Below are 24,785 nucleotides of genomic sequence, written 5' to 3' on the forward strand. Positions count from 1 at the left end.
AGTCTGTATGTGTCCCTAGGTCTAAAGTGGGTCTCTTGTAGACAGCATATATACGGGTCTTGTTTTTGTATCCATTCAGCCAGTCTATGTCTTTTGGTTGGGGCATTTAATCCATTCACGTTTAAGGTAATTATCAATATGTATGTTCCTATGACCATTTTCTTAATTGTTTTGGGTTTGTTTTTGTAGGTCCTTTTCTTCTCTTGCGTTTCCCACTTAAGAGAAGTTCCTTTAGCATTTGTTGTAGAGCTGGTTTGGTGGTGCTGAATTCTCTTAGCTTTTGCTTGTCTGTAACGCTTTTGATTTCTCCATCAAATCTAAATGAGATCCTTGCCGGGTAGAGTAATCTTGGTTGTAGGTTCTTCCCTTTTATCACTTTAAGTATATCATGCCACTCCCTTCTGGCTTGCAGAGTTTCTGCTGAGAAATCAGCTGTTGACCTTATGGGAGTTCCCTTGTATGTTATTTGTCGTTTTTCCCTTGCTGCTTTCAATAATTTTTCTTTGTCTTTAATTTTTGCCACTTTGATTACTATGTGTCTCGGCGTGTTTCTCCTTGGGTTTATCCTGTATGGGACTCTGTGCGCTTCCTGGACTTGGGTGGCTATTTCCTTTCCCATGTTAGGGAAGTTTTCGACTATAATCTCTTCAAATATTTTCTCTGGTCCTTTCTCTCTCTCTTCTCCTTCTGGGACCCCTATAATGCGAATGTTGTTGCGTTTAATGTTGTCCCAGAGGTCTCTTAGGCTGTCTTCATTTCTTTTCATTCTTTTTTCTTTAGTCTGTTCCGCAGCAGTGAATTCCACCATTCTGTCTTCCAGGTCACTTATCCGTTCTTCTGCCTCAGTTATTCTGCTATTGATTCCTTCTAGTGTAGTTTTCATTTCAATTATTGTATTGGTCATCTCTGTTTGTTTGTTCTTTAATTCTTCTAGGTCTTTGTTAATCATTTCTTGCATCTTCTCAATCTTTGCCTCCATTCTTATTCCGAGGTCCTGGATCATCTTCACTATCATTATTCTGAATTCTTTTTCTGGAAGGTTGCCTATCTCCACTTCATTTAGTTGTTTTTCTGGGGTTTTTTCTTGTTCCTTCATCTGGTACACTGCCCTCTGCCTTTTCATCTTGTCTATCTTTCTGTAACTGTGGTTTTTGGTCCACAGGCTGCAGGATTGTAGTTTTTCTTGCTTCTGCTGTCTGCCCTCTGGTGGTTGAGGCTATCTAAGAGGCTTGATGGGAGGCTCTGGTGGTGGGTAGAGCTGACTGTTGCTGTGGTGGTCAGAGCTCAGTAAAACCTTAATCCACTTGACTGTTGATGGGTGGGGCTGGGTTCCCTCCCTGTTGGTTGTTTTGCCTGAGGCAACCCAACACTGGAGCCTACCCGTACTCTTTGGTGGGGTTAATGGCAGACTCTGGGAGGGCTCACGCCAAGAACTTCCCAGAACCTCTGCTGCCAGTGTCCTTATCCCCACGGTGAAACAGAGCCACCACCCGCCTCTGCAGGAGACCCCCCAACACCAGCAGGTAGGTCTGGTTCAGTCTCCCCCAGGGTCACTGCTCCTTCCCCTGGGTCCCAATGCACACATTACTTTGTGTGTGCCCTCCAAGAGTGGGGTCTCTGTTTCCCCCAGTCCTGTCAAAGTCCTGCAATCAATTCCCACTAGGCTTCAAAGTCTGATTCTCTAGGAATTCCTCCTCCCGTAGCCAGACCCCCAGGTTGGGAAGCCTGACGTGGGGCTCAGAACCTTCACTCCAGTGGGTGGATTTCTGTGGTATAAGTGTTCGCCAGTCTGTGAGGCACCCACCCAGCAGTTATGGGATTTGATTTTACTCTGATTGCGCCCCTCCTACCGTCTCACTGTGGCTTCTCCTCTGTCCTTGGACATGGGGTATCCTCCTTGGTAAAGTCCAGGGTCTTCCTGTCAATGATTGTCCAGCAGCCAGTTGTGATTCTGGTGCTCTCGCAAGAGGGAGTGACGCACGTCCTTCTACTCTGCCATTTTGGTTCTCTCAGTACCAATAAGTATTTCTTTTACACCGTTGAGATTGCATATTTTTAACTATCCTCTCCATTAGTTATGAGTTCATGTCATGAGATCATCTTTGTTATAAGAATTTTCAGGGCTGAATTTCATCCCATATTATGGATAGATCATAATTTGTTCTAATCACTCCCCTTTTTAAGGACATTTAGGGGTCATTTCCAAATTTCTTGCTCCTCTAAAATAATCATGAACATTCTTAAAATTCTCTCTGTGTATCTCTGATTATTTCCTCAGGATAAGTTCCTAGAATTTAAGGCATTAAAGATATATTGTCAAATTACCTTTCAGAAATGCTGTGCTGGGTCCCATCCTTTTGCAAGATATGAAGATGCCTGTTTACTCTGTTCTAATCATTCTGACTTTTGTAATTTTTAATTATCTTTTCCAGCACGATGGGTAAAAGTGTTATCTCATAGTTTTACATTCATTCATTTGACCATTTATGAAGTTATACACTTTTTCACAGGTTGATGGCCATAAGTATTTCTTCCTTGAGTTATCTGTTTACTGTCTTTGTCTCTTCTTAAAATTGACATTATCATCTTTTTCTTATGTTTTTATATAGTAACTCCAATTTGTGACTTGCTTCTTACATTTTTGTAATGACAGTTTTAACTTGTAGACATTTAGCATATTTATGAAGTCAAACTCTCAATCTTGTCCTTTTTGGCTTCTTTTCTTGCATTTATATACTGAAGGCATTTCTCAATCCTAAAATCAGGTAACTAAATATTCACCTTTGGTTTTCCTAATTGTTTTGTGGCTCTCTTTTATTTTTCTGTTGAACTTTTTTAATTCATCCAAAATGTATCCTGATACTGTTGAGCTTTCTTAGTGTCTGCTGGGAGAATCATTCACAGTCCCAGGCAACTATATGGCTGCTGTTATTCAGGAGTGTACTATGTGGTGTCACCTCTGTAATATGCAGCTTGATTGCAATCAATACCTACAATTTGAATGTCAGGCCTTGTGATTTTAGATTTAAGCTTACATTTGAAATCACTGTTTTGATCAGTCCAAAGCATTTTTGTTCTGTTTTGTTTTACTTTTTATTTCAGAAAATTTCAAACATGCACAAGAGTATAGTAGAGTGAACCTAAAATATCCATCACCTGGCACAACATTTATTGATTTAAGAACATCCTTATGCCATCTATGCCCTTACCCAATCCTTCCACCAGATTTTTTATAGAGCAAATCACAGATATCATATTATTTCATTCACCGATATTTCAGAACATATCTCTTTTTAAACATAACTACAATTCCATTATCAAATCTAAAAAGTTTAATATGAGTTCTTTAAACTCGTCAAAAACCCAGTCAGTGTTCAAATTTCCTCCAGTCTTTTATTTTCTTAAAATATGTATCCATTCTTTCATTGATTGACTGATTGATATTAAAGTTTGTTTCTTTTCAAATTAAGATTCAAATAAGGTCCTCCCATTGGATGAGTTCCTTGCTCTCTGGAATGACAATATGTTCTAGGCCTTGTTTGTACCCTTCCTGGCCCAGATCTGGAATCAGCCATTTCTCTAAGGAGTGCTGGGAGGTGGTGTTTCAAGACAGTCTGGAATACTTATTGTGATTATTTTGAGACTTTTTCAGTGGACAGAGCTACTTCAAATTTAGGACTACAAGGAAATATATATGTGGAAGTATGAATACTCATCATTCAAATTCAGGACTACAAGGTTTTCACTTAACCAGTACATCTATATCTCCTCTTTTCCACACTGAGAAAACTGGTTCTCATGGATACAAAATATGATACCTTAAAATTTTCCATAACTACTCATTTTATTTATCTCACAACACACACATAGGACAGTCTCATAATAATAGTATTAATACTATCATGATGCATAAGATTAATGAAGACACTTGTGTCTGCCAGTCATCCTGAAAAAACCTGGTTAACTTCTAGGGCTGTCTCTTTTTTTCAATTTTTTTTTTTTTTTTACTGTGCAAAACACTCATAACATAAAATTTATCATCTTATCCATTTTTAGTGTACATTCAGTGGTATTAATTACATTCATAATGTTGTGCAACCATCATCACCATCCATCTCGGTAACTCTTCATCTTGTAAAACTGAAACTCTACATGCATTAAACAATAACTCCCCATGCTCGCCCCCAGCCCCTGGTGGCTACCATTCTACTTTCTGTCTCCGTGATTTTGACTATTCTCAGTATCTCATGTAAGTGGAATCGTATTGTGTTTGTCTTTTTGTGACTGGCTTACTTCATTAAGCATAATGTCCTTAAGGTTCATGCATGTTGTAGCATATTGCAGAATTTCCTTCCTATTTAAGGCTATGTATATACCATGTTTTGCTCTTTCATCCATCTGTTGATGGACAGTTGGGTTGCTTCCACATTTTAGCTATTGTGAATAAAGCTCTTATGAACATAGGTGTGCAAATATCTCTTTGAGACCCTGCTTTTGATTCTTTTAGGTCTATACCTAGAAGTGGAATTGCTGGATCATATGGTAATATGTACAGTATACAAAGGTTCTAATTTCTCTACATCCTCACCAGTACTTGTTTCTGTTTTTTCGATAGTAGCCATTCTAATGGATGTGAGGTGGTATCTCATTTTGGTTTTGATTTGCGTTTCCCTAATGATTAGTGACACTGAACATTTTTTTCATGTGCTTATTGGCCATTCATATATCTTCTTTAAAGAAATGTCTGTTCAAGCCCTTTACTTGTTTTTGAATCAGGTTGTTTGTCCTTCTGTTGTTACATTTTCGGTGTCCTCTATATATTCTGGATATTAATTTCTTATCAGATACATGATTTGCAAATATTTTCCCCATTGTGTGGGTTGCCTTTTTACTTCATTGATAGTGTCTTGGATGCACAAAATTTTTAAGTTATTATGAAGTCCAATTTGTCTATTTTTCATTTTGCCTTCTGTGTCATATCCAAGAGATCACTGTCAAATCCAGTGTTACGAAGCTTTTGTTCTATGTTTTCTTCTGAGAGTTTTATTGTTCTAGATCTTACATTTATGTCTTTGATCCATTTTGAGTTAATTTTTTTATATGATGTTAGGTACTGATTCAGCTTCATTCTTTTGCATGTTGATATCCAGTTTTCCTAGCACCATTTGTTGAAAAGACTGTCCTAGGGCTGTATATTTTTGGTCCATACTGGTGGTGTAAATTCAAACCCCACACCCTCATCAAGGCAGGCTTGGATTCACAAATTATCAGAGAAGACTGGGTTTTTACCCATAGTACAGACTGAGACAGTGTTCTGGTTGTCTTCCATTGCCAACAGACAGGTTTGGTTTTCTTCTTCACCCTTTAATGGCAGCACTTGGAGAGTTCCAGATTCACACAGGGTCCTTGGCTTAATCCCACTGCCTTCTCCCCATGACCCCCTTGTAGTTATTAAATCCCAAGATTCTTGTTTTTACAGAGATTAGCAAATGCTGTTAGGCCAGCCACGGCTTCAGGACTAATTTACTACTCTTTCTTTTTGATCTCTCTTGATTTTCAGATGATAGAGATGTTCCTTACTTTTGTGCAGGTTCAGCTATGTCTTTTTTTTTTAACATCTTTATTGGAGTATAATTGCTTTACATTTTGTGTTAGTTTCTGCTGTATAACAAAGTGAATCAGCTGTACGTATACATCTATACCCATATCCCCTCCCTCTTGCGTCTCCCTCGCACCCTCCCTATCCCACCCCTCTAGGTGGTCACAAAGCACCGAGCTGATCTCCCAGTGCTATGCGGCTGCTTCCCACTAGCTATCTATTTTACATTTGGTAGTGTATATATGTCAGTGCTACTCTCTCACTTCGTCCCAGCTTACCCTTCCCCCTCCCCGTGTCCTCAAGTCCATTCTCTTTGTCTGTGTCTTTATTTCTGTCCTGCCCCTCGGTTCTTCAGAACCGGTTTTTTTTTTTTTTTTTTTTAGATTCCATATATATATGTGTTAGCATACAATATTTGTTTTTCTCTTTCTGACTTACTTCACTCTGTATGACAGACTCTAGGTCCATTCACCTCACTACAGATAACTGAATTTTGTTTCTTTTTATGTCAGCTATGTCTTTTAAAGGAATTCTCTTCCATTTTATCCCACATTTCTGGATGTTTTACCACTCCCCAAACTCCAATTTCCAGAAATGAAAATCCTACTTAATTTTTCTGTTCTTTCTTCCTCAGTAGTAAAAACATTTAAAGCTCTCTAATTTTTTTTTTTTTTTCTGAGAATGGCTCTGGACAGATTTTTTTGAAATTTTATTAGTAGTGATATATGCATTCACATATTTAGGAGAATTTTAATTGTCACTTTGTAGGATTTTTTGTTTAAATTTTTGTTACTAATTTCTATTTTTGTTTCATTGTGGTTTGATTTACACAACTTGAAATATATTCAGTTTTTGTAAAGATTCTGTGGATGTTTGCAAAGAATTTGTAATCTTTGTTTATATTATAAAAAGAGAAATGTAATTGATAAAAGTAACATTTTTCCCTTCTTCCTTAATTTAAACCCTATTTCCTTTCAGCCCTCCCTCAGAGTCTCTTTCTGCTTCCCATTGGAATTTTAGGAATTGTTGATAGAAATGTAATATAACTTTAAAACTATTTCTGAAAATTCAGATCTTGTTTCCAAAAATCCATTAATGATAATCAGCTCTCATCTTCTCCATATACTTAGGTGGCCAAGACATCTTTCTGACAGAAGAACAGAAGAAATACTATAATGCAATGAAAAAATTAGGATCCAAAAAACCTCAAAGGCCCATCCCAAGGCCTCTGGTGAGAGCACTTGATTGATTCTAAACACATAGATGCATTAAGTGGTTATGAGGAACTCAGATATCTGCAGTGCCATTCTCCTTTAATTTTTACGTTTATAGACTTTACCTAAGAAGTCAGTATGAACCCAGGTACACTGATGTATGGCTCAAGTCCTTCGGAAGATTAGACATTCAAATTCAATAGTAAGGGCTTGGGCAACAACTTTAATTTACCTTTTAGTGAGCACACAATAGCTGCTTAGTATATACTCATTGCAATGATGTGAATTTAGCAGTTAGTTTTAATTTACTCTTGGCCAATTGAAAATGTATTTATAATATCTTTTACCAACTTTTTCTGGTGTGAAGTTGAGGTCATGCATACTCACTTCCACTTCACAAGTATTTATGATAAACTTTCTATATCAGGAGCATGCACACTTTTTCTGTGAAAGGTCAGACAGTAAATATTTTAAGCTTTGCAGGCCATGTGGTCTCTGCTGCTACTACTCAGCTTTGATGTTGTAGCACAAAAGCAGCCATCGGCGATATAGAACAAATGTGCTTGGCTGTGTTCCAGTCTAACTTGATTTATAAACACCAACATTTGAATTTCATATAATTTTCGTGTGTCAAAATTTTATTCTTTTGCGTTTTTATCCCAAAAGTCATCCTGAGTAAAACCTATTCTGAGCTCACAGGCTACACTAAAACAAGTGATGGGCCGTATTTGGCCTGTGGGCCATATTTTGCTGAATCCTGCCTTACGAGATGCTAACAGGACTGCTCTGTGCTTACAGTCTAATTGAGGAGCTGGAATTTGAGAACATTAGATTTTAAAGTAATACAACAGGCACAGTTGGTAGCTCTGACAAGTGAGTTTGAAGGCTTTCAAGACAGGGAGGATCAGTGGGGCCGAAAAGTCTGGGAAAGCAGTATGGAAGAGGGGCTTGATATCTGATACATGTAGAGGATTTGGAGATTTTCATTCAAACGTGAGACCACAAATTATCAAAGGTATGTTTAATTTCCTGCTATTCCCAGCAATCAGAACAGAGTAAAGTGTGTTCTCAGTAATTATTTGTTGAATAAAGGAACATGTTTTCGGGCACACACAAAATCCATCCCACTAGGATTAAACATTTGTGTTGCACTAAAAATGTCTACAAATGTCAGGACCAAGTATTTAGAATTTATACAATGAAGAATTTTTACAAAAGGGTTAATGATAAAACTATCAATATATTTGGGAAATTATCATCTGACGACAGTATGTGGAACTTCATTTTCTTAAGTCAGATCTAGCTTTTAAGTACCAAACTCACTTTCTAGTACTAATTTCACTTTGAAGTTCTTATTTGAACTTGAGCCAACAAAAAAGACAGACAATTTTTATTTACATGTGCACGCTATGCAACAACTGACTCAGTACCAGTTGGTCCCAGATTTGGAATTAACTAAAAGACTCATGAGACACATACTTACCAGTTTATTTCATGAAGGATATGAAGCCAGCAGTGCAGCACACAGCCCAACAGAAGTTGCAGTGGCATGGATGCAGCTTCTAAGCCTCTCCACTGCACTGGACATGCTAGGATGCAAGAGATGAGCTTGAAGTGGGCACGGACTGCTTTAACAAAGGGAAGCTGCCACCTCCATTCCTTAACTATCTTTTATAACTTGTTTGTTGCATGGCTTATCGGGGAGTAGGTGCTATCCCAAAGCCCTTCCTGCATGGCTCACCAATCAAGATTTCACAATGAGTGATTCCGACAACCAAGTACAACTCACCAGTTAATGCCGAACATTTATCTTAACCTCTGTATTCCAGAGAGCAGTTTTGCATGAGATAAACCCAAAAGCATATCCCCTGGTGTCCCTGAGTTTGAGCTAAGACTTCAAATCAGCTGTTAGCCCTTAACTCACAACTTTACCTCCCCATAGATTTTTTTTTTAATTTTATTTATTTATTTATTTATTTATTTATTTATTTATTTATTTATGGCTGCTTTTGGGTCTTCGTTGCTGCACGCAGGCTTTTCTCTGGTTGCGACGAGCAGGGGCTACTCTTCGTTGTAGTGTGCAAGCTTCTCATTGCGGTGGCTTCTCTTGTTGTGGAGCACGGGCTCTAGGTGCGCAGGCTTCAGTAGTTGTGGCACACGGGCTTCAGTAGTTGTGGCTCGCGGACTCTAGAGCGCCGGCTCAGTAGTTGTGGCACACGGGATTAGTTGCCCCGTAGCATCTGGGATCTTCCCGGACCAGGGCTCGAACCCGTGTCTCCTGCATTGGCAGGCGGATTCTTAACCACTGCGCCACCAGGGAAGCCCCACAGATTTTTTTTTTAATCTCTAAAGTCTACATATTATCTTTTGGCCTTTGGAACAAAGGAATAGCAATTGCATAGAGGGGAAAATACAGCTGTTTTAACCTGAGAATTGATGGATATTCTTTCTATCAGTAAGAGCAAGAAATCTGGAATCATTTCTGATTCTACCTGAGGCACCCCCACAAGGTAGCTTCATTACTGGGGTTAAAAATTATCCTGAGGTATAGGAGTCCCTGTACATCTTAAAATGACATAGAATGTGTTTTGAATATCTACCACGCTTGGTAGCTTATACTTTTAATCTCCATTTTCTAAATATTAGAGTTGAACTGTAAGGCCAATGCTTACCATTCCTTACATTTATTCTCAGCCCTCGTTCTGCTTCCCTGGAGAGCACCCTTAAAAGTATCTTTTCTCCAGGTCCTTTCTGACTTCCCGGATGCGTTCTCACATAGGAAATGCACTTGACTTTCAAGTTTCTTCTCCAGACTCCTTGATAAAAGCTTTAGGGCTCGTAGAGCAAAGTTTGAAAGACACCAACTTACGGGTAGTATCCTACCACTGCTGTCGCGACCCTCTTTCTTCTCATTGCCCTTGCTCTCCATGAGTGATATCATTCATTCTCTTGGTTTTAGTTCGTATCAGTACTGGTGCTGTTGTACTCCACATCTGCATTCCAGCTCTCTGCCTGAGCTCCAGACCCATACCTCTACCTGCCCATGTCCCTTGGATGCCCCACTGGCACCTCAAACTCCATGTGCTCAGGACACATTCATCATCTCCCCCCAGAACTCCTCATCCCCTGTTCTCTGGTTGATTGAATGCTCCACCAAGCAGAAATTATAGCCTCAGCCTTAACTTTCCCATAACCTACTCCATTCAAACATTTTCTGACTCCTGCTACTTCTACTTCTATATTAGTTCTTAAACCTAAATGCTCATGTCTTTCTCCACTGTTACCACCACAGACCAACATCATCTCTTGCCTGGATTACCTTAACAGATGCCTGGGGTTATAAAGATGAATTCTTAGGGGGTCTATGAGGTTTCCAAATAGAATACTATATGTATACTTTGATTAGATGATATGTAATATGAAATAATCTAATATATACATATAATGTAAAACAACCAGTGTATAGCCAAGTATGCCATACAATATCAGTGTCTGAGTTTGTGTTTAAGAACAGTTTCCACTTAAGTAAAGAACAAAGTGGTGTGTTATAGATGTTAAATTAAAGAAAATAGTGGAATAATTGAGTCATTTCACTGCACATGGTAGATTAGACGTGCAAATTTGAGTTCGAACCTGTACCAGAGCAATCAGCACATTCTTACTTAGGAGCAGGCCATCCATGTACAAACCAATATGCAAGTTCACCATCAGTAATAATGTGAAATAATCAGTTTTTCTGTTTCCATTTTTAGTAATCATTGGATCAGAATCCCATTTATCTAGCCTTATCTTTAAGTGAACAAGAATTAGAAAATTGGCATTCAAGAATTGCTTGAATACAGAGTTTTGGTTAAGTATAAGGTCTGATTATTCTGAACTGACAAATGGAGCCTTGGAGATGTTAACTCTCTTTTGTCCAACATAATTATGTGAGCAAGTATTCTCTGCATTAGTATTATTGAAGTCAAAATACAGAAGCAGGTGAAATATAGAGACCGAACTTCATTTTTTAAATGATTAAATCCAACATGAGCTATTTTATTTCAGCAAAAACAAATCATCCACCACATCAAAGTTATGTTGTTACTAAAAATTTAATTAATTTACTTATTTGGTTTCAAAATAGAATTAAAGCTATAAGCCTACAACTTAAAATCAGTTATCTAATTAAATTGAATGAAATTAAATGAAAAAATATCTATAGAAGAATTTCTTGCCCTTTAAAAAAGGTCTGTGCATTTTCCAAGAAACTGCTTTAATTGTAAGAGAGGACAAATGCTGCTGTATGTGCCTTTTAATGTATGTGATTTCATTCCTACAACTCAAAATGATCTATGATTCCTTTTTTTTGTTTGTTTTCCTCAGAACAAATGCCAGGGTCTTGTTTTTGACCTAGTTACACACCAGGTCTTTGACATCATCATCATCATCCTCATTTTCCTCAACATGGTTAGCATGATGGCTGAATCATATGGCCAGTCCAAAGCCATGGAACTCTTCCTTGAGCGTCTCAACCTGGCCTTTGTGGTCGTCTTTACAATTGAGTGTCTCATCAAAATCTTTGCTTTGAGGCAATACTACTTCATCAGTGGCTGGAATTTATTTGATTGTGTGATTGTGGTCATTTCTATTGTCAGTAAGTAAAATTGGCCGCCAGAGGGACTTTAATCTAAGAGCCAGAAGTAAACTTATAAATCTTATAAGTTTGGAAGAATTTGGAATTATGTCCAGAGTATCCACAAAGCAGAAAATTAAGCTTAATGTGATTTCTGAAAAAATAGATAGATGAACTAATGCCATTCTCTTTGGGGAGTTGCTAGGAGATACAGAGTAATTTCCATTCCCTTGACTATCTACACAATTGAAATAGAGTTAAATAATTATGTGGATAATTTATTCAACGGAGATAGACAAAATTAAGATGACTTAAAAGTTTTTGTGGGGCTACCTGCTTTATCCAGGGAGTTGAGTCAAAGTTCTACCTTTCTTGTGCAACTAAAGAACATTTCTTGTTTTAAAGATTTGGCATTTAGTTTCCATGTTTTTCCCTAGTTCAAAATCCATGTTGATGTCAGATCACAATTACTGTGCCCCCGTGACATTGCCAGGCCTTCCCTTACCTCCTCCTTATACAGGGCCTCCATGGCCCAGCCTAGATGGGGCTTGCAAGAGTGTGTCATAAGGACAAGTAATGCTTTATCTTTATTCTGTATCTCATGTTAACTTAAACCACAGTGGAAACTACACTTGTCTCAATGCTCGGATCCCATTCACCAACCAGCCTCACTCTGTAATCAGCACATTTTTCTTAACCGCAGGCAGAAATTAACTATAAGATTTATGGAAGAAGAATAGGGAAAAAAGAGGGTTATTGCCATATACCTTTTTATAAAACATACACACACACACACACACACACACACACACACACATACATCAACTTTGAAATTAAATTCTTCATGACTAAGCTATAAGATTTTACTCTGGGTTTTTGAAGTCTGCTTTTAACTAAACTGATAATTTGACTTTTTATAATTGTGTAAAACTGCCCAGGGGCTCTTCTCATAGTTCAAAGAGCAATGAAGACAATGAAAACTGATTTCACAAGTGGAAGTTTTTGTGCTATCTCAGAAAGGATGCATTAAGCAGATATGCTGGATCAAAATATTTTGGTTCCTATCACCACAGCAGCAATGCAGATGTTTCAGAGACCAAGAAAATGAATGGTACAGTTCATAGTCTGTTCTGGTTTCTAAGCCATAAAGTTCATGTAGATAAGGTTTAGTAATAGATCTTTCCACATGGTTACGGTTACATAGACTGTTAATCATTATTAGTCAATTCCAAGCATTATTAGTCATTTCCTGATGAAATCGACAGCAGCAGTAAAGTTAGAAAATGATGATAGGATGAGTCTGGGGCAGCCCTGTGAGCACTTTTCCTCCAATATGCAGAGAGCAGCTCATTCATTTCACTCTTTACTGACCTTCTTCCAGGCAGTGCCAGGCACTGTAGAGTTCATGGAAATATCTCTGACTTCTGTCCTATGAACAACTGCTAAGCGATTGCAGCTACACTGCATAGCACTGTATAGCAACTTGTTCCAATGGATGAGAAGATCCACACATTGAGCCAAGTCCTACTCACCAATGTGGGCAGCATATTCTGTGCTTTTGCCAGTTGATCTGCCATCCAATCCTTAGCCTCTGCATTTTCTCACGCTCTCTCCTGAGCTTTTAGAGAAATACAAAATGAGTGTGAGTCAAAGTGATTCTCTCTATGGAGTTTACAATCCAATTGAGGTATTAAGACCTACCACCTTAAGGGATCAGAAAAAGAGTAATTGATTGAACCCCAAATCACATGGTACACAAAAGAACTGAGCTCAGAGAAAAGACAGATTACTGTGGGCTTGATTACTCAAAGAAATATTCACGGAGGAGGTGGGCCTTAAAGGAGGGACCTCCTCCAGTTGCTGCTGAATTGGTTTGTAGTCAATTTCACATCTCACCAGAGTTGCCTGCCTAATTAGCATATGAATTAAACTTCCTTGATACAATTAGGCAGTCAGTGAAGTATATCACCAACTAGTTCTCTTTAGTCATTAGGTGATGGCAGGTAGTGTTGGCCACCCATCACCCCTAATGACCTTAGAGGATCCCCAGAGCAAGAACAAGGCCATGTCTATACAAGGCAAGCATGTTCCAGCCATTCTATAATATTTGGGCCAAAATGTGAGTTGTTTTAAATTCTTGTATCACTTGATTACAGAGCAGGCAATGAGAAAACAGGGCGACATTTTAGGCCAAATATTTAGCAGTCTGCAGAAACCTTTGCTTGAGATGCCATTTCTGGTGTATCTACAACATCAGAGAAACTGTCTCCAATTTAGTCCCTTCAGCTTTTTGAATTAGATCTTCCAGAAGAACTTGGAATGAGCATACTGACAAAGATGAAAGATCCATGGCAGCTTTAGCCCAAAAATGAACATCCCAACACCACCCTCTTTCTCTAGCCCTGTCCTCACCTGTAGCAGGCTGTGTTCAAATTCCTCTATAATAAGAACCTGTTTGTTTAAGAAGTTTTGGGGCTGGGGTCGTACAACTTCCACCGATAGCTTAGGCTCAAGCTGACCTTCAGTAGCAGAAATTTCTCCTTGCATTCTAATCTAAATAACTCCATCCGTAGTTTGTTTTCCATTCTATATATACAATAAATACGGAAAACTTATATTTGTTACCCCATGAATAACTTTAAATGCCCAACATAGATAATGTACTTCAAGTTCATACGATAACTAACAAAATAACCTGTCATAAACAGCATTTTATTTCTTTTCCTTGGGGGTCTTCAGTATTTTAGATGTCCTATCCCATCTAAAGTCCCATCTAAAACTGTACGAACCTTGGAAATTATTCTCCAGCTTAAGGCACAGATATATATTTTCCCTGATATAGGTAAAAAAATCTTAATTTTGTACATAAATTAAGAAGTAATGATAAAAAGGTGGTCCCACTCAGATTCAAGGCAGGAGAGAGAGGCTATGTCACTCTGCCTGCTGGAAATTGATTGACCCTTCTCCTTCTCTTAAGGTACAATGGTTTCTGCCTTGAAAACCCAGGCACACATTCCTTTCCCTCCAACACTCTTCAGAATTGTCCGCTTGGCTCGGATTGGCCGAATCCTGAGACTTGTTCGGGCAGCACGAGGAATCAGAACTCTCCTTTTCGCGCTGATGATGTCTCTTCCCTCTCTATTCAATATTGGTCTTCTACTCTTTCTGGTTATGTTTATTTATGCCATTTTTGGTATGAATTGTTTTTGCAAAGTGAAGGAAGAGTCTGGAATTGATGACATATTCAACTTCAAAACTTTCAAAGGCAGCATGCTCTGCCTCTTCCAGATAACCACGTCAGCAGGCTGGGATGCCCTCCTCAGCCCCATGTTGCAATCAAAAGACTCATGTAACCCCAAGTTAGAGAACTGTCACCTCTCTGCCATAGCCATAACCTACTTCGTCAGTTATATCATCATCTCCTTTCTCATCGTGGTCAACATGTATATTGCTGTGATTTTAGAAAACTTCAATATAGCCACTGAAGAAAGCGAGGACCCTTTGAGTGAAGACGACTTTGAAATATTCTACGAAGTCTGGGAAAAGTTTGACCCAGAAGCAACACAGTTTATCAGATATTCTGCTCTTTCTGACTTTGCCGATGCCCTTCCTGAGCCTCTGCGTGTGGCAAAGCCAAATAAATACCAATTTTTAGTCATGGACTTGCCCATGGTGAGCGGAGATCGCCTTCATTGCCTGGATATTCTGTTCGCTTTCACCGCTAGGGTACTTGGTGAGTCCAGTGGCCTGGATAGCATGAAAGCAGTGATGGAGGAGAAGTTCATGGAAGCCAACCCTTTCAAGAAGTTATATGAACCCATAGTCACCACCACCAAGAGGAAGGAAGAGGAAAGATGTGCTGCTGTTATTCAAAAGGCCTTTCGAAAGTACATGATGAAGACCAAGTGTACCTTGGAAGACAGGCCTCATTCACCCCTCCAGACACTCTGCAATGGAGACTTGTCCAGCTCTGGGGTGGCCGAGGGCAAGGTCCACTATGACTGAGCCCCTCACCTCCACCCCTACCTCACAGCCTCAGAGCCTTGCCTCCAGCCTCTGAGCTCCAAGGGGTCCACAGCTCAGTGTGCGAACAAGCAGTGGACTCACTGAACTAGCCATTCCATTTTTCTTTTTCGGGCTAAAAGAAATGGTGTCTCTGAGTTCACTTCAAATGGTTCTTATAGAGATATAAGATAAGGCTGCCCAACTATAACCACCGGTACTGTTTTAACAAAGAAAAAGACACTAGAATGGGCTGTAGAGCAGGGGTCCCCAACCCCCGGGCTGCGGACCGCGCTACCCGTCCGTGGCCTGTCAGAAACTGGTCCGCACAGCAGGAGGTGAGCGGAGGGCTAGCCACCAAGATTTCATCTGCCGCTGCACGTCACTCGCGTTCCGCCCGAGCCACCCCTCCGCAACCCAGTCTGTGGAAAAACTGTCTTCCGCAAAATTGGTCCCTGGTGCCAGAAAGGTTGGGGACCTCTGCTGTAGGGGACACTAATGTGAGGATTGAAGCACAGTTCAAATTATATCAAAAAAAAGAATAAGAAACAGAAAACATTAAAATTTTAAATTGTGTTTTTCCAAATGTTCTTAAGTACAGTATCCAATACCTTTGTTTGATGTTTTCCCCAATAAAATATATGGCTTATCACACGTAACTCTTCTGCATGCTAAGTGAAAATTCAAAACCTGCCAATAAACACTTATTGCAGATTTTTTTTTAACCAGCATTAAACTTTTGGGGTTTATTTCAAACCTAAAAGCATGATCATGACTTGTCAGTTACCACCGTATCTTTCACCAGCTGCAATCTGTTATATATTTTCGGGGAAAAAATAAATAAATGAGACTTTCAGTTTGCATTTCATTCAGACAGTACACTAAAAATCCTCTTGTTTGGTGGTTGTGTGAGTAGTGGTTTAAATGTGGTACTTTGCTTGGAATTAAAGGCCGGAGCCAGTGGTATGCTGAAAAGTGTATAACAATTGCTCTTCAGGAAAAAAAAGCCATGATTTGTAGCATTTACTGATTTCTGTGGTGAATACTCCCATCATGACTGATTTCAAGCTACCAACATGTTTCTGAACATAGAGTTGGGAAGAGACATCCACAATCAGTTCTCGTGAGCTGCCCAAAGCTGGCTCAGCACACCACTGGCTGGAACCAGTAAGACAGTCTCACTTGCCTCTGGTTAAAATATCTGCAATGCGCAACTTGGATGGAGAGAGCAACCCCTTAACAACACCTGGACCCCAGGGCAGGGGAGCCATAAGACATACTGGTTAGCCGGTGACCTCAGGCATTTGATGAGCCCTACATTCAGTTCTGGCTGAATGTCTGCATCAAACACAGCCCAGAGAACAACCAGGTCGATCAGAAGGGCCTGGCCCCAGGAGTAGCCCAGGACCTTCCTAAAAACTGGAGATGCCCAGAGGCCAAACAAGACGTTTGCTGGACTGGGGGCAAAGAACTACACTGTGATAATCTAGGCTTGGAGGAGAACCCTGCAGAAATAGTACTGGAATCCTGTATCTCAGACAGACTGGAGGAGCTGATGTGTCTGTCAGCAGCCTGGAGTCTGAGGCCTGAGCCTCTGCTCTGCCCCTCACTGTCCAGTGGAGGTAAGGCCAATGCCAGATGCTGTGGTGCACGGAGGGGGTGCTTATTTACAATGTGCACAAGATCTAACCATGACTCAATGTATTCGTGTCCAGGGCCTGAGTTTTGTAGGCAGCCTTGTGCTCTGGAGCATTGGCAAAAAGTAGTAATATCATTATCTAATTATTATCAATATCTAATTTTTACTTAGCATTTGCTGTGTGTCAGGCACTGGCTAAGTGTTTGCCACGCATAATCTCATCCGTACCTCACAATAGCCCGGTGAGTGTGCTGTCACTCAGCAGGTGGAGCCTGAGCCTCTGTGCCATGCTGAGACAGGGGAGTGGCCAGAACAAGGGCACTTTTGAGACAGGGCCACAGGGCTCCCATATAGGGCTGCAGGAGCCTTGTGGAAATCACCAGTTCTAAAGCCATGGCCAGTTCTGCTTGAGGCCCTGGGGATTACCTGTGTCTTCCCTAAAAGATGCCTCCGATTATGAACTCTGGGTGTTTTACGGATCCCTACCAAGTTTTCTGGAAAAGATGGCTGGCCCTGATTCCACTAGGGATATCCCCTGGCTGGAGGTAAGGGAGGATCTGGAAGGACATGGTCTTGTCTATTCCAGATTACAGTTTACGGGCTTGAATATAATCTGTTCTGTGCAATAGCTTCTGCTCTTCTCACACACATCTGTTCACCCCAACATGGTCCCCTTTCGCCAGTGCTGGATTCCTGGAGCCAGCTCCTGGGGAGAGCACAGGATCCCTCCCTCTGGCTTCTGCAAGAGGCTGAGCCATGCTTCCTTCACTAGATGGCAGCAAATGCCCAACATGTTCTTTTCTGAAAGCTGCACAGCATCTCTCTGTATGAGCCTAGAGCTCAAATAGCCAGAGTGCTAAAGGGGGAGAAGAGAGCCAAAGCAAGGAAGTGTTGAATTACCTTGAATGGGTGCTAGAGAGCTCACACTCCCCAGAGATAGCTCTCACTGTGCAAGGAGCCAGGATACCCCCAAGAGGCAGAGATGTTGGTCTGAGCTCTGTCCTCCTGGGGCCGTGCTGAATGTCCACGGTAGACAGCCCTACAGGCCCATGAAGCCAGTCCCCTGTCTTCTGAGCCTTCTTTTCTCCAGGCAAATCAACCCCTGCTCATTTCAGTCAATAGACAAGTCCGGAGGGCCAATGCAATACCACCTTGTGCAAACTGCTTCTAACCAATGGCTCTTGACCTCAAGAGTATATATGCTAATTGGGAGGAGAATTAGACAGGTGTTTGTGTGATGATAATACAATGCAAAATAACAAGTGCACGAACCAGGACACAGCTCTGCTCTCAAAGTGTGAGTGGAGACAGGCTCACAGGAAGGCTTCAAAAGAGAGAGGGGGGCATCTGAGATGAGCTGGGTAATGTGTGGGATTGTGACAGGTGGAGGTGGTTCGGGAGGGTGTTTGAAGGGGAGGAGACAGTATAGGCAGCACCGTGGAGTGTAAGGAGTGTAAAAAGTGGAAGGAAGCACGAGCTCCTCAATTGACTGGGCTCAGAGTGTAGACAGTGGAGCAGCAGCAACTGAATCTAGAAATGGACAGTTCTGTGGAGAGCCTCGGATGCCAGAGCGAAGGGTTCTAACATATTTAGGTAATAAGGAGGCATTGACGGTGTTTGAGCAGGGGAGGAAATTAACTGGACAGAGTATTCAGGTGGAATGGAGGAGAAGGAGATCAGAATGCCGATCCTGGTGTGGAAGAGGCACCGAGTGAGGACGAAGGCAGGGGGCAATGCGGTGTGACTCGGATACCTGTGCCTAATGCCTGTCCATGGGGGAGGTGTCTAGGGAGGAACCTTAAGATTTTGGGCCAGGGTGACAAGATAAATGGCAGCACAAGTTACCAAATTAATGAGCCTAGGAGGGTTAAGGTTTTTTTCATTTATTTTTGTTTGTTTTCATGAAGGAAGAAGAAAGTCTAAAAATCAGTTCAGTTTTGAACATTTTGAAGGTTTAAGATGCCAGGTCCAAGTGACAATGTTCAGCCAGGCCTGGAACTTGAGGACATGGCCTGGACAAGAGTCCTCAGCACAAGGGTGACATTTGAAACCCCGGGAGCAGACTAAATCGTGGAGGGGTGAGCATACCAGAGGACTCGCCCTGGGGGCCATGCTCTCAGAGAATAAAGGTGAGGAGTGAGACAGTTCAGAGAAGGGTGTGGGGAGGCAGGTGAAGGTAACACCATGACACACATCGTGGGCACAGAGCAGGCTTCACAAGAAAGTCATAGCCAACAAGATGAGATACGTGATCCCACCTTTTCATCCCTTCCACCAAGAAGCATTCAAGAAGCCAGGGTACAGCGCAGTGGTGTTCCAGGAAGGGATCCCTACCCTTTCATGGAGCAAGCATGAGAGCTTGCCTTATAAATAATCCAGACTCAGGAGCCAGCTGTTCAGGAGAGCTCTCTTGGAATGTCAGCTACTAGCGCCCAGTGCCCTTAGAGAGGCTGCAATCCTGTACAGCTCCTCCTGCTCAAGGAGAGGGAGCCACTGGTCCCAGATGGTTGCTGCCTGACAACCCAGATGGAACCTCCAGGGTCATTCAGTGGGCAATCCTGTCCCTCACTGCCCAGGAGTCATCAAAGAGGCGGTGAGAAGACAAGTGCTATAAAAAAACATTTGTTGAGCACTTATTCTGGACTTAGTAGCCACTTTCTAGTATTACCTTGTTTAATCTTCACAACAGCTCTAGTAGGGATAAACTATTTTTAATCTTCATTATTCTGATGAGAAAACTGAGGCATGTAGAGTAAATAAGAAGCTTGTTCAAGGCTACGTAACCAATAAGTGGCCCTGACAGGATTCAAACCCAAGCAGTCTGGCTCCAGTGCTTAAGCTATATCACCACTGTACCACACAGAAATGGTGTGATTGAAGTTGAAGGGAGGGTACAGAGTTTTTCTGGTTATGTCCACGGATCTTTTACCATCCATTTCTTCTCCTCTGGAGACAGTGCATGTCTTCAAAGTTCTTACATTGTGGAAACATCCTCTACGTAGGAGGTGCTATGCTTCCTCTCTAAATTTAACAGCCTCAATTCTGTCTATGTACTCCGTTCTCTAATACTTTGATGTAGTTTCAATCCTTTTATCATTTTCTCCCTCCTTCTCTAGGCAAACTCTGGTTAATCTATCTCCTCTAGCACCTGGCACCCAGGGGGCAAGAGAGGGACTATCCCCTCCCTTTGGACAATATATCTCTATTAACGTAGACTTCAAGTGTGCTAGTCAGACAGTGGTGGTATCAAGAGGTGACGGTGAGGGTGCTGATTTAGTTTTCCTTAATCTCCATCAGTCCCCCAACCCAAGCCACCCTGAACGAGCATACAGTCTAACTAAAAGCATTGTATCCTCTGTGCCATTACAGCTTCAAGTCCCCTTACCTCCATCCCATACTCTAAGCTCTTTCTATATTTTAATATCACTTTTGGACCCAAAACACAGTGATGGCTTATACTCGTTTTTTTTTTCCCCAGCTTTATTGAGGTGTAATTGACAAATGAAAATTGTATATATTTAAGGTGTACAGCATGATGGTTTGAAATACATATACACTGTGAAATGTTTCCCACGGTCAAGTTAATTCTCACATCGATCACCTCACATAGTTACCCTTTTTTTCCTTTTGGTGTACTGAGAAAACTTAAGATCTACTCTCTTAGCAAATTTCTAGTATGCAATACAATATCATTAACTACAGTCACTCTAGTGTGTGTTAGACTCCACAGAACTTATTCATCTTATAACTGAAAGGTTGTACCCCTTGACAAACATTTCCCTAATTTTCCCTCCCCACCGCCTACCCCCAGCTCCTGGTAACCACTGTTATACTCTCTGGTTCTATGAGTTTGACTTTTTTAGATTCCACATATAAGTGAGATCATGCAGCATTTATCTTTCTGTGTCTGGCTTATTTCACTTAGCATAATGTCCTCCAGGTTCATTCATGTTATTGCAAATGGCAGGATTTCCTTCTTTTTCATGGCTAAATGATATTCCATTGTACATATATACAGGACATTTTCTTTATTCATCCATTTATGGACATTTAGGTTGTTTCCTTGCTTTGGCAATTGTGAATAATGCTGCAGTGAACACTGGAGTGAAGACATCTCTTCGAGATTGTGATTTCATTTCCTTTGGATATATATTCAGTAGAGGGTTTGCTGGATCACATGGTTGTCTGTTTTGAATTTTTTGAGGAACCTCCATATAGTTTTCCATATTAGCTGTACCATTTTACCTTCCCGCCAACAGTGTACAAGGGTTCTCTTTGCTCCATACCCTCAGCAACACTTGTTATGTCTTGTCTTTTTTACAATAGTCATTCAAATAGGTGTGAGATGATATCTCATTTTGGTTTTGATTTGCATTCCCCTGATGATTAGTGATGTTGAGCACCTTTTCAGGTACCTGTTGGTCATACATATGCCTTCTTTGGAAAACTGTCTACTCAGGTCCTTTGTCCATTTCTTAATTGGGTTGTTTGTGTTTTTGCTATTAAGTTGTATGAGTTCTTTACATATTTTGGATATTATCACCTTATCTGATACATGCTTTGCAAATATTTTCTTCCATTCTGTAGGTTGCCTTTTCCTTTTGAAAGAAGAAAATGTAAACTAAACTATAGTGACAGAAAGTAAATCAATGGTAACCTGGGGATAGGGGAAGCGTTGGTAAAAAGGAAAGATAAAGGGGCATGAAGAAACATTGGGGGATGGTGGATTTGTTTAATATCTTGATCGTGGTGGTTTTCACTTGTAAAACCATCAAGTTTTACAAGTGAATAATATATGTCTAGGGACTACCCTGGTGGTCCAGTGGTTAAGACTCCATGCTTCCAATGCAGGGGGCACGGGTTCGATCCCTGGTTGGGGAACTAAGATCCTGCATGCCATGTGGTATGGCCAAATATATATATATATATGCCAAAATTTACCAAATTGTACTCTTCAAATATTTGCAGTTTGTGGTACGTCAATTATACTTCAATAAGCCTGTTTTTAAAAAAAGCCCTTGAGTTTTTTGAATCTAAATGGAAGTCTCAGTATGCCTCTGGAGCTCTTATTTTAGCACTAAATCTGAAGGGAGAGGCTGCTGGGGAGACACATCAAACAAAGGTGATACCTTGCCTGGATGTGTAGAGTGGCTGCCTCAATATTTGGAAAGAAACCTTGGGATAAGAATTGGGATAACTCCTTCATTAGGGAAAGACAAAGCTCAAAACATTTCAAGACATCATCTTGTATAGCTCCTCATTATACAGATAAGAAAACTGATGCCCAGAGATTGGTTGTGATTTATACCAGGTCCATGATTGATAGTAGGGCAGGTTTAAGGACAAAAAGATGAGTGGACATGGCCAGGGGTTGGGGGGTGCTCCCTATGAGCAGGGACTGAGTCCTCTGTCCCTTCTCCCCACCCCTGCAGTAGTCACTCATTGCATAGGCGTGACTGCTCGAGGGCCGTCACGCCTTTGAGTGGGTGGTCTTAGCCCCCGTTCCCCACCCCCCAGAATTAGTGAGAACCAGGTGGCCACTGAACACTCAGTATCCTGACCTGCAGTCTCTCCCAGGGCCTCACCCTTCTTCTGCCTCCCCGGGGAGGGCTCCATCCTGCAGCCTGGAAGATGGGCTTTTTTGCACCCCAGACGCTGCCCCAAGAGGCAGGAAATGCCAGGCACTTTCCTTCTCCCTACAGACCTTGTGAGCTCATTCTGGTAAAAGTTTAATGCCTAAAGTCAATTACACTTAAGAATGCTCTGCTGAGCCCCACAGCTCAGTGGCTCTTTTCTCAGAGCCACTGGGACCTGTAGCTGCTTTCCTGCTCCCTTGATGAGATGCTGAGAAAACTCCCCTGCCCTTCCTCACAGTGCAGCGGGGGCCTGAGCTCTGCTTTGCCACCAACTTGCTGTGTGACCTTGAGCAACGCCCATGCCCTCTCTGGGCCTCACTTTGACACTAACAAAAAGGAAGGTGAGAGGGTGTGCTCAACTTGCTCACCCTTGCAGCCCCTCATCTCTGGGTGAGAAGAGCAAGAACAGGAGGACACATCAAGATTGGAGGCCTGTAGGGGAATGGTCAGGAGTGGAAATGGCAAAAATCCCCTGAACGGGCTCTGAAGTGGACCCGGCAGTCCCAGCCAAGTCTTGAGGTGACTGTGGCCCCTATGAACAGCTTGGTGACAACCTCATGAGAGTCAGAAGCACCCAGCTAAGGCGCTCCTAGATTCTCATCCTCGAGAAACTATGTGAAATCACAAATGTATATTAAGTTGCAAAATGTTGGGGTAATTTGTGACACAGCAATGGGTAACTAAAGCAACTGAATCCACACGTCTGTAAATAGTCCTTCATTCGTGTTTCCTGAGCCACCTGAGGTGGATTCTGCTTTCTGACTAGTACAAGGGCTCAAGGCAGCAGCTACTCCACAACTGGCATGGAAAATATTCAATATCTGATGGCTTTTCTCCCCAAGAACAAAAAACTAACATGGGACTTTTATTTGTTCCAGGACTTGGCTGCTGTGGCTGTACTGATGTGCTCCGTATGAATATCTTCTGACCCATTCATCAGATCGGGGCTTCTGGGGCAGAGCTGCTGTCCTTAGTGAGGGCCTTGGACAGGGCAAGCCTATGGATTGAGGAAGGAATAGGGCCAGGGGAGCGGAGGAGGGCAGCGGGCGGGAAGGGAGAGAAAGGAAGTGAAAGGCAGACAGATAGGGAGCTCAGTGGCAGAATAGAAAATTCAGGTCTGAGTTAGTCCACAAGAAACCAGGAAGACATCTTCCCGGTCTCCACTGGCTCATCAAATGGGATCAAGATGAGAGCCAGAGAGTCCAGTACAGGTAAGAGTCCCTGGACTGGCAATTTTGTGTGGTTAATTTAGAATTATTTCTAGGTGAATTTTCTTCAAGGCGCTAAATCCTGACAGTGTTGGACTCTCAGCCTCACCGCGATGTCTGTCTCTGCAAGCCAGCATGCCAGCATCCTTGGGCCCCTCAGAGAGCTCCAGCCTAGTGAAGACAGCGCCCCCTCCGTGGGCGGGGCACTTTCCTCCCCGCAGTCAGCCGGCAGCCTCATATTACTGCGCGGGGGTGGGCCCCCCCACCTCTGTACAGCTGAGCAGCCTCGGGGCGCCCTCTGTGAGTCATTTCCTGTTATTCTCCTCGGAGAAGTCCTGCCATTCTTTAAAGCAAGATTTGACATTTTTGCAGGACTAACTTCTGGGGCCTTTTGGTCAAGAAAAGAAGCAGGGATACTTTCTTTTATATATACAAAGCCATTAATTGGCTTCTTTATAAAATTAGACTCCATTATAAGCTCAATCGGAGTGGGAGCACAGCTTTATTTAGTCCAAAACATCAAACAGTCTTAAAGGATTCTTTTAAATAACGAAGTGCTCAGGGGCAAGAAGACTGGTGAGGTAGGCTCCGCCGCCTTCTCCTGCTGAAAGCCGGCAGCATTGACTCCGTGGTGCACTCGCTGTTCAGCTGTGCATCTCAGGTGTGCCCACCTCTGCCCTGGAGAGGGAGAAGGGCAGGAGGGAGGTGTGGTCCAGAGCCATCACCGGAGCGCTGCCTGCAGCTGCGCTTCTGGCTCCAGGTACCCATCCAGCTCCAGAGGAGAAGTGCCTGATGAGGAAGCCCCAAGTCTGATCCCGGCTCCAGACCTAGCCCAGGCACCCACAGTACCAGCCGCGTGGCTCTCCACCCTG

General features: G+C 41.8%; 2 protein-coding genes across 2 annotated transcripts in view; both read left to right on the forward strand.

Moving 5' to 3' along the window:
• SCN11A (sodium voltage-gated channel alpha subunit 11) overlaps positions 1-23,732 on the forward strand; it is a 143,607-nt gene extending 119,875 nt beyond the window's left edge. The window contains exons 28-32 of the mRNA XM_059939408.1: positions 6,730-6,830; positions 11,179-11,449; positions 14,406-17,052; positions 18,977-19,198; positions 23,584-23,732. Of these exons, the coding sequence (XP_059795391.1) occupies positions 6,730-6,830; positions 11,179-11,449; positions 14,406-15,433 (1,400 nt within the window). The 3' untranslated portion in view covers positions 15,434-17,052; positions 18,977-19,198; positions 23,584-23,732. The remainder of the gene's footprint in view (positions 1-6,729; positions 6,831-11,178; positions 11,450-14,405; positions 17,053-18,976; positions 19,199-23,583) is intronic.
• A 46-nt stretch (positions 23,733-23,778) lies between these two features.
• The window catches only part of SCN10A (sodium voltage-gated channel alpha subunit 10), a 103,017-nt gene continuing 102,010 nt past the window's right edge, over positions 23,779-24,785 (forward strand). Inside the window, exon 1 of the mRNA XM_059939407.1 lies at positions 23,779-23,916. The gene's annotated coding sequence lies outside the window, so the exon portion shown is untranslated. The remainder of the gene's footprint in view (positions 23,917-24,785) is intronic.

This window comes from Balaenoptera ricei, chromosome 11 (assembly GCF_028023285.1).
Source record: "Balaenoptera ricei isolate mBalRic1 chromosome 11, mBalRic1.hap2, whole genome shotgun sequence".
Taxonomy (NCBI): domain Eukaryota; kingdom Metazoa; phylum Chordata; class Mammalia; order Artiodactyla; family Balaenopteridae; genus Balaenoptera; species Balaenoptera ricei.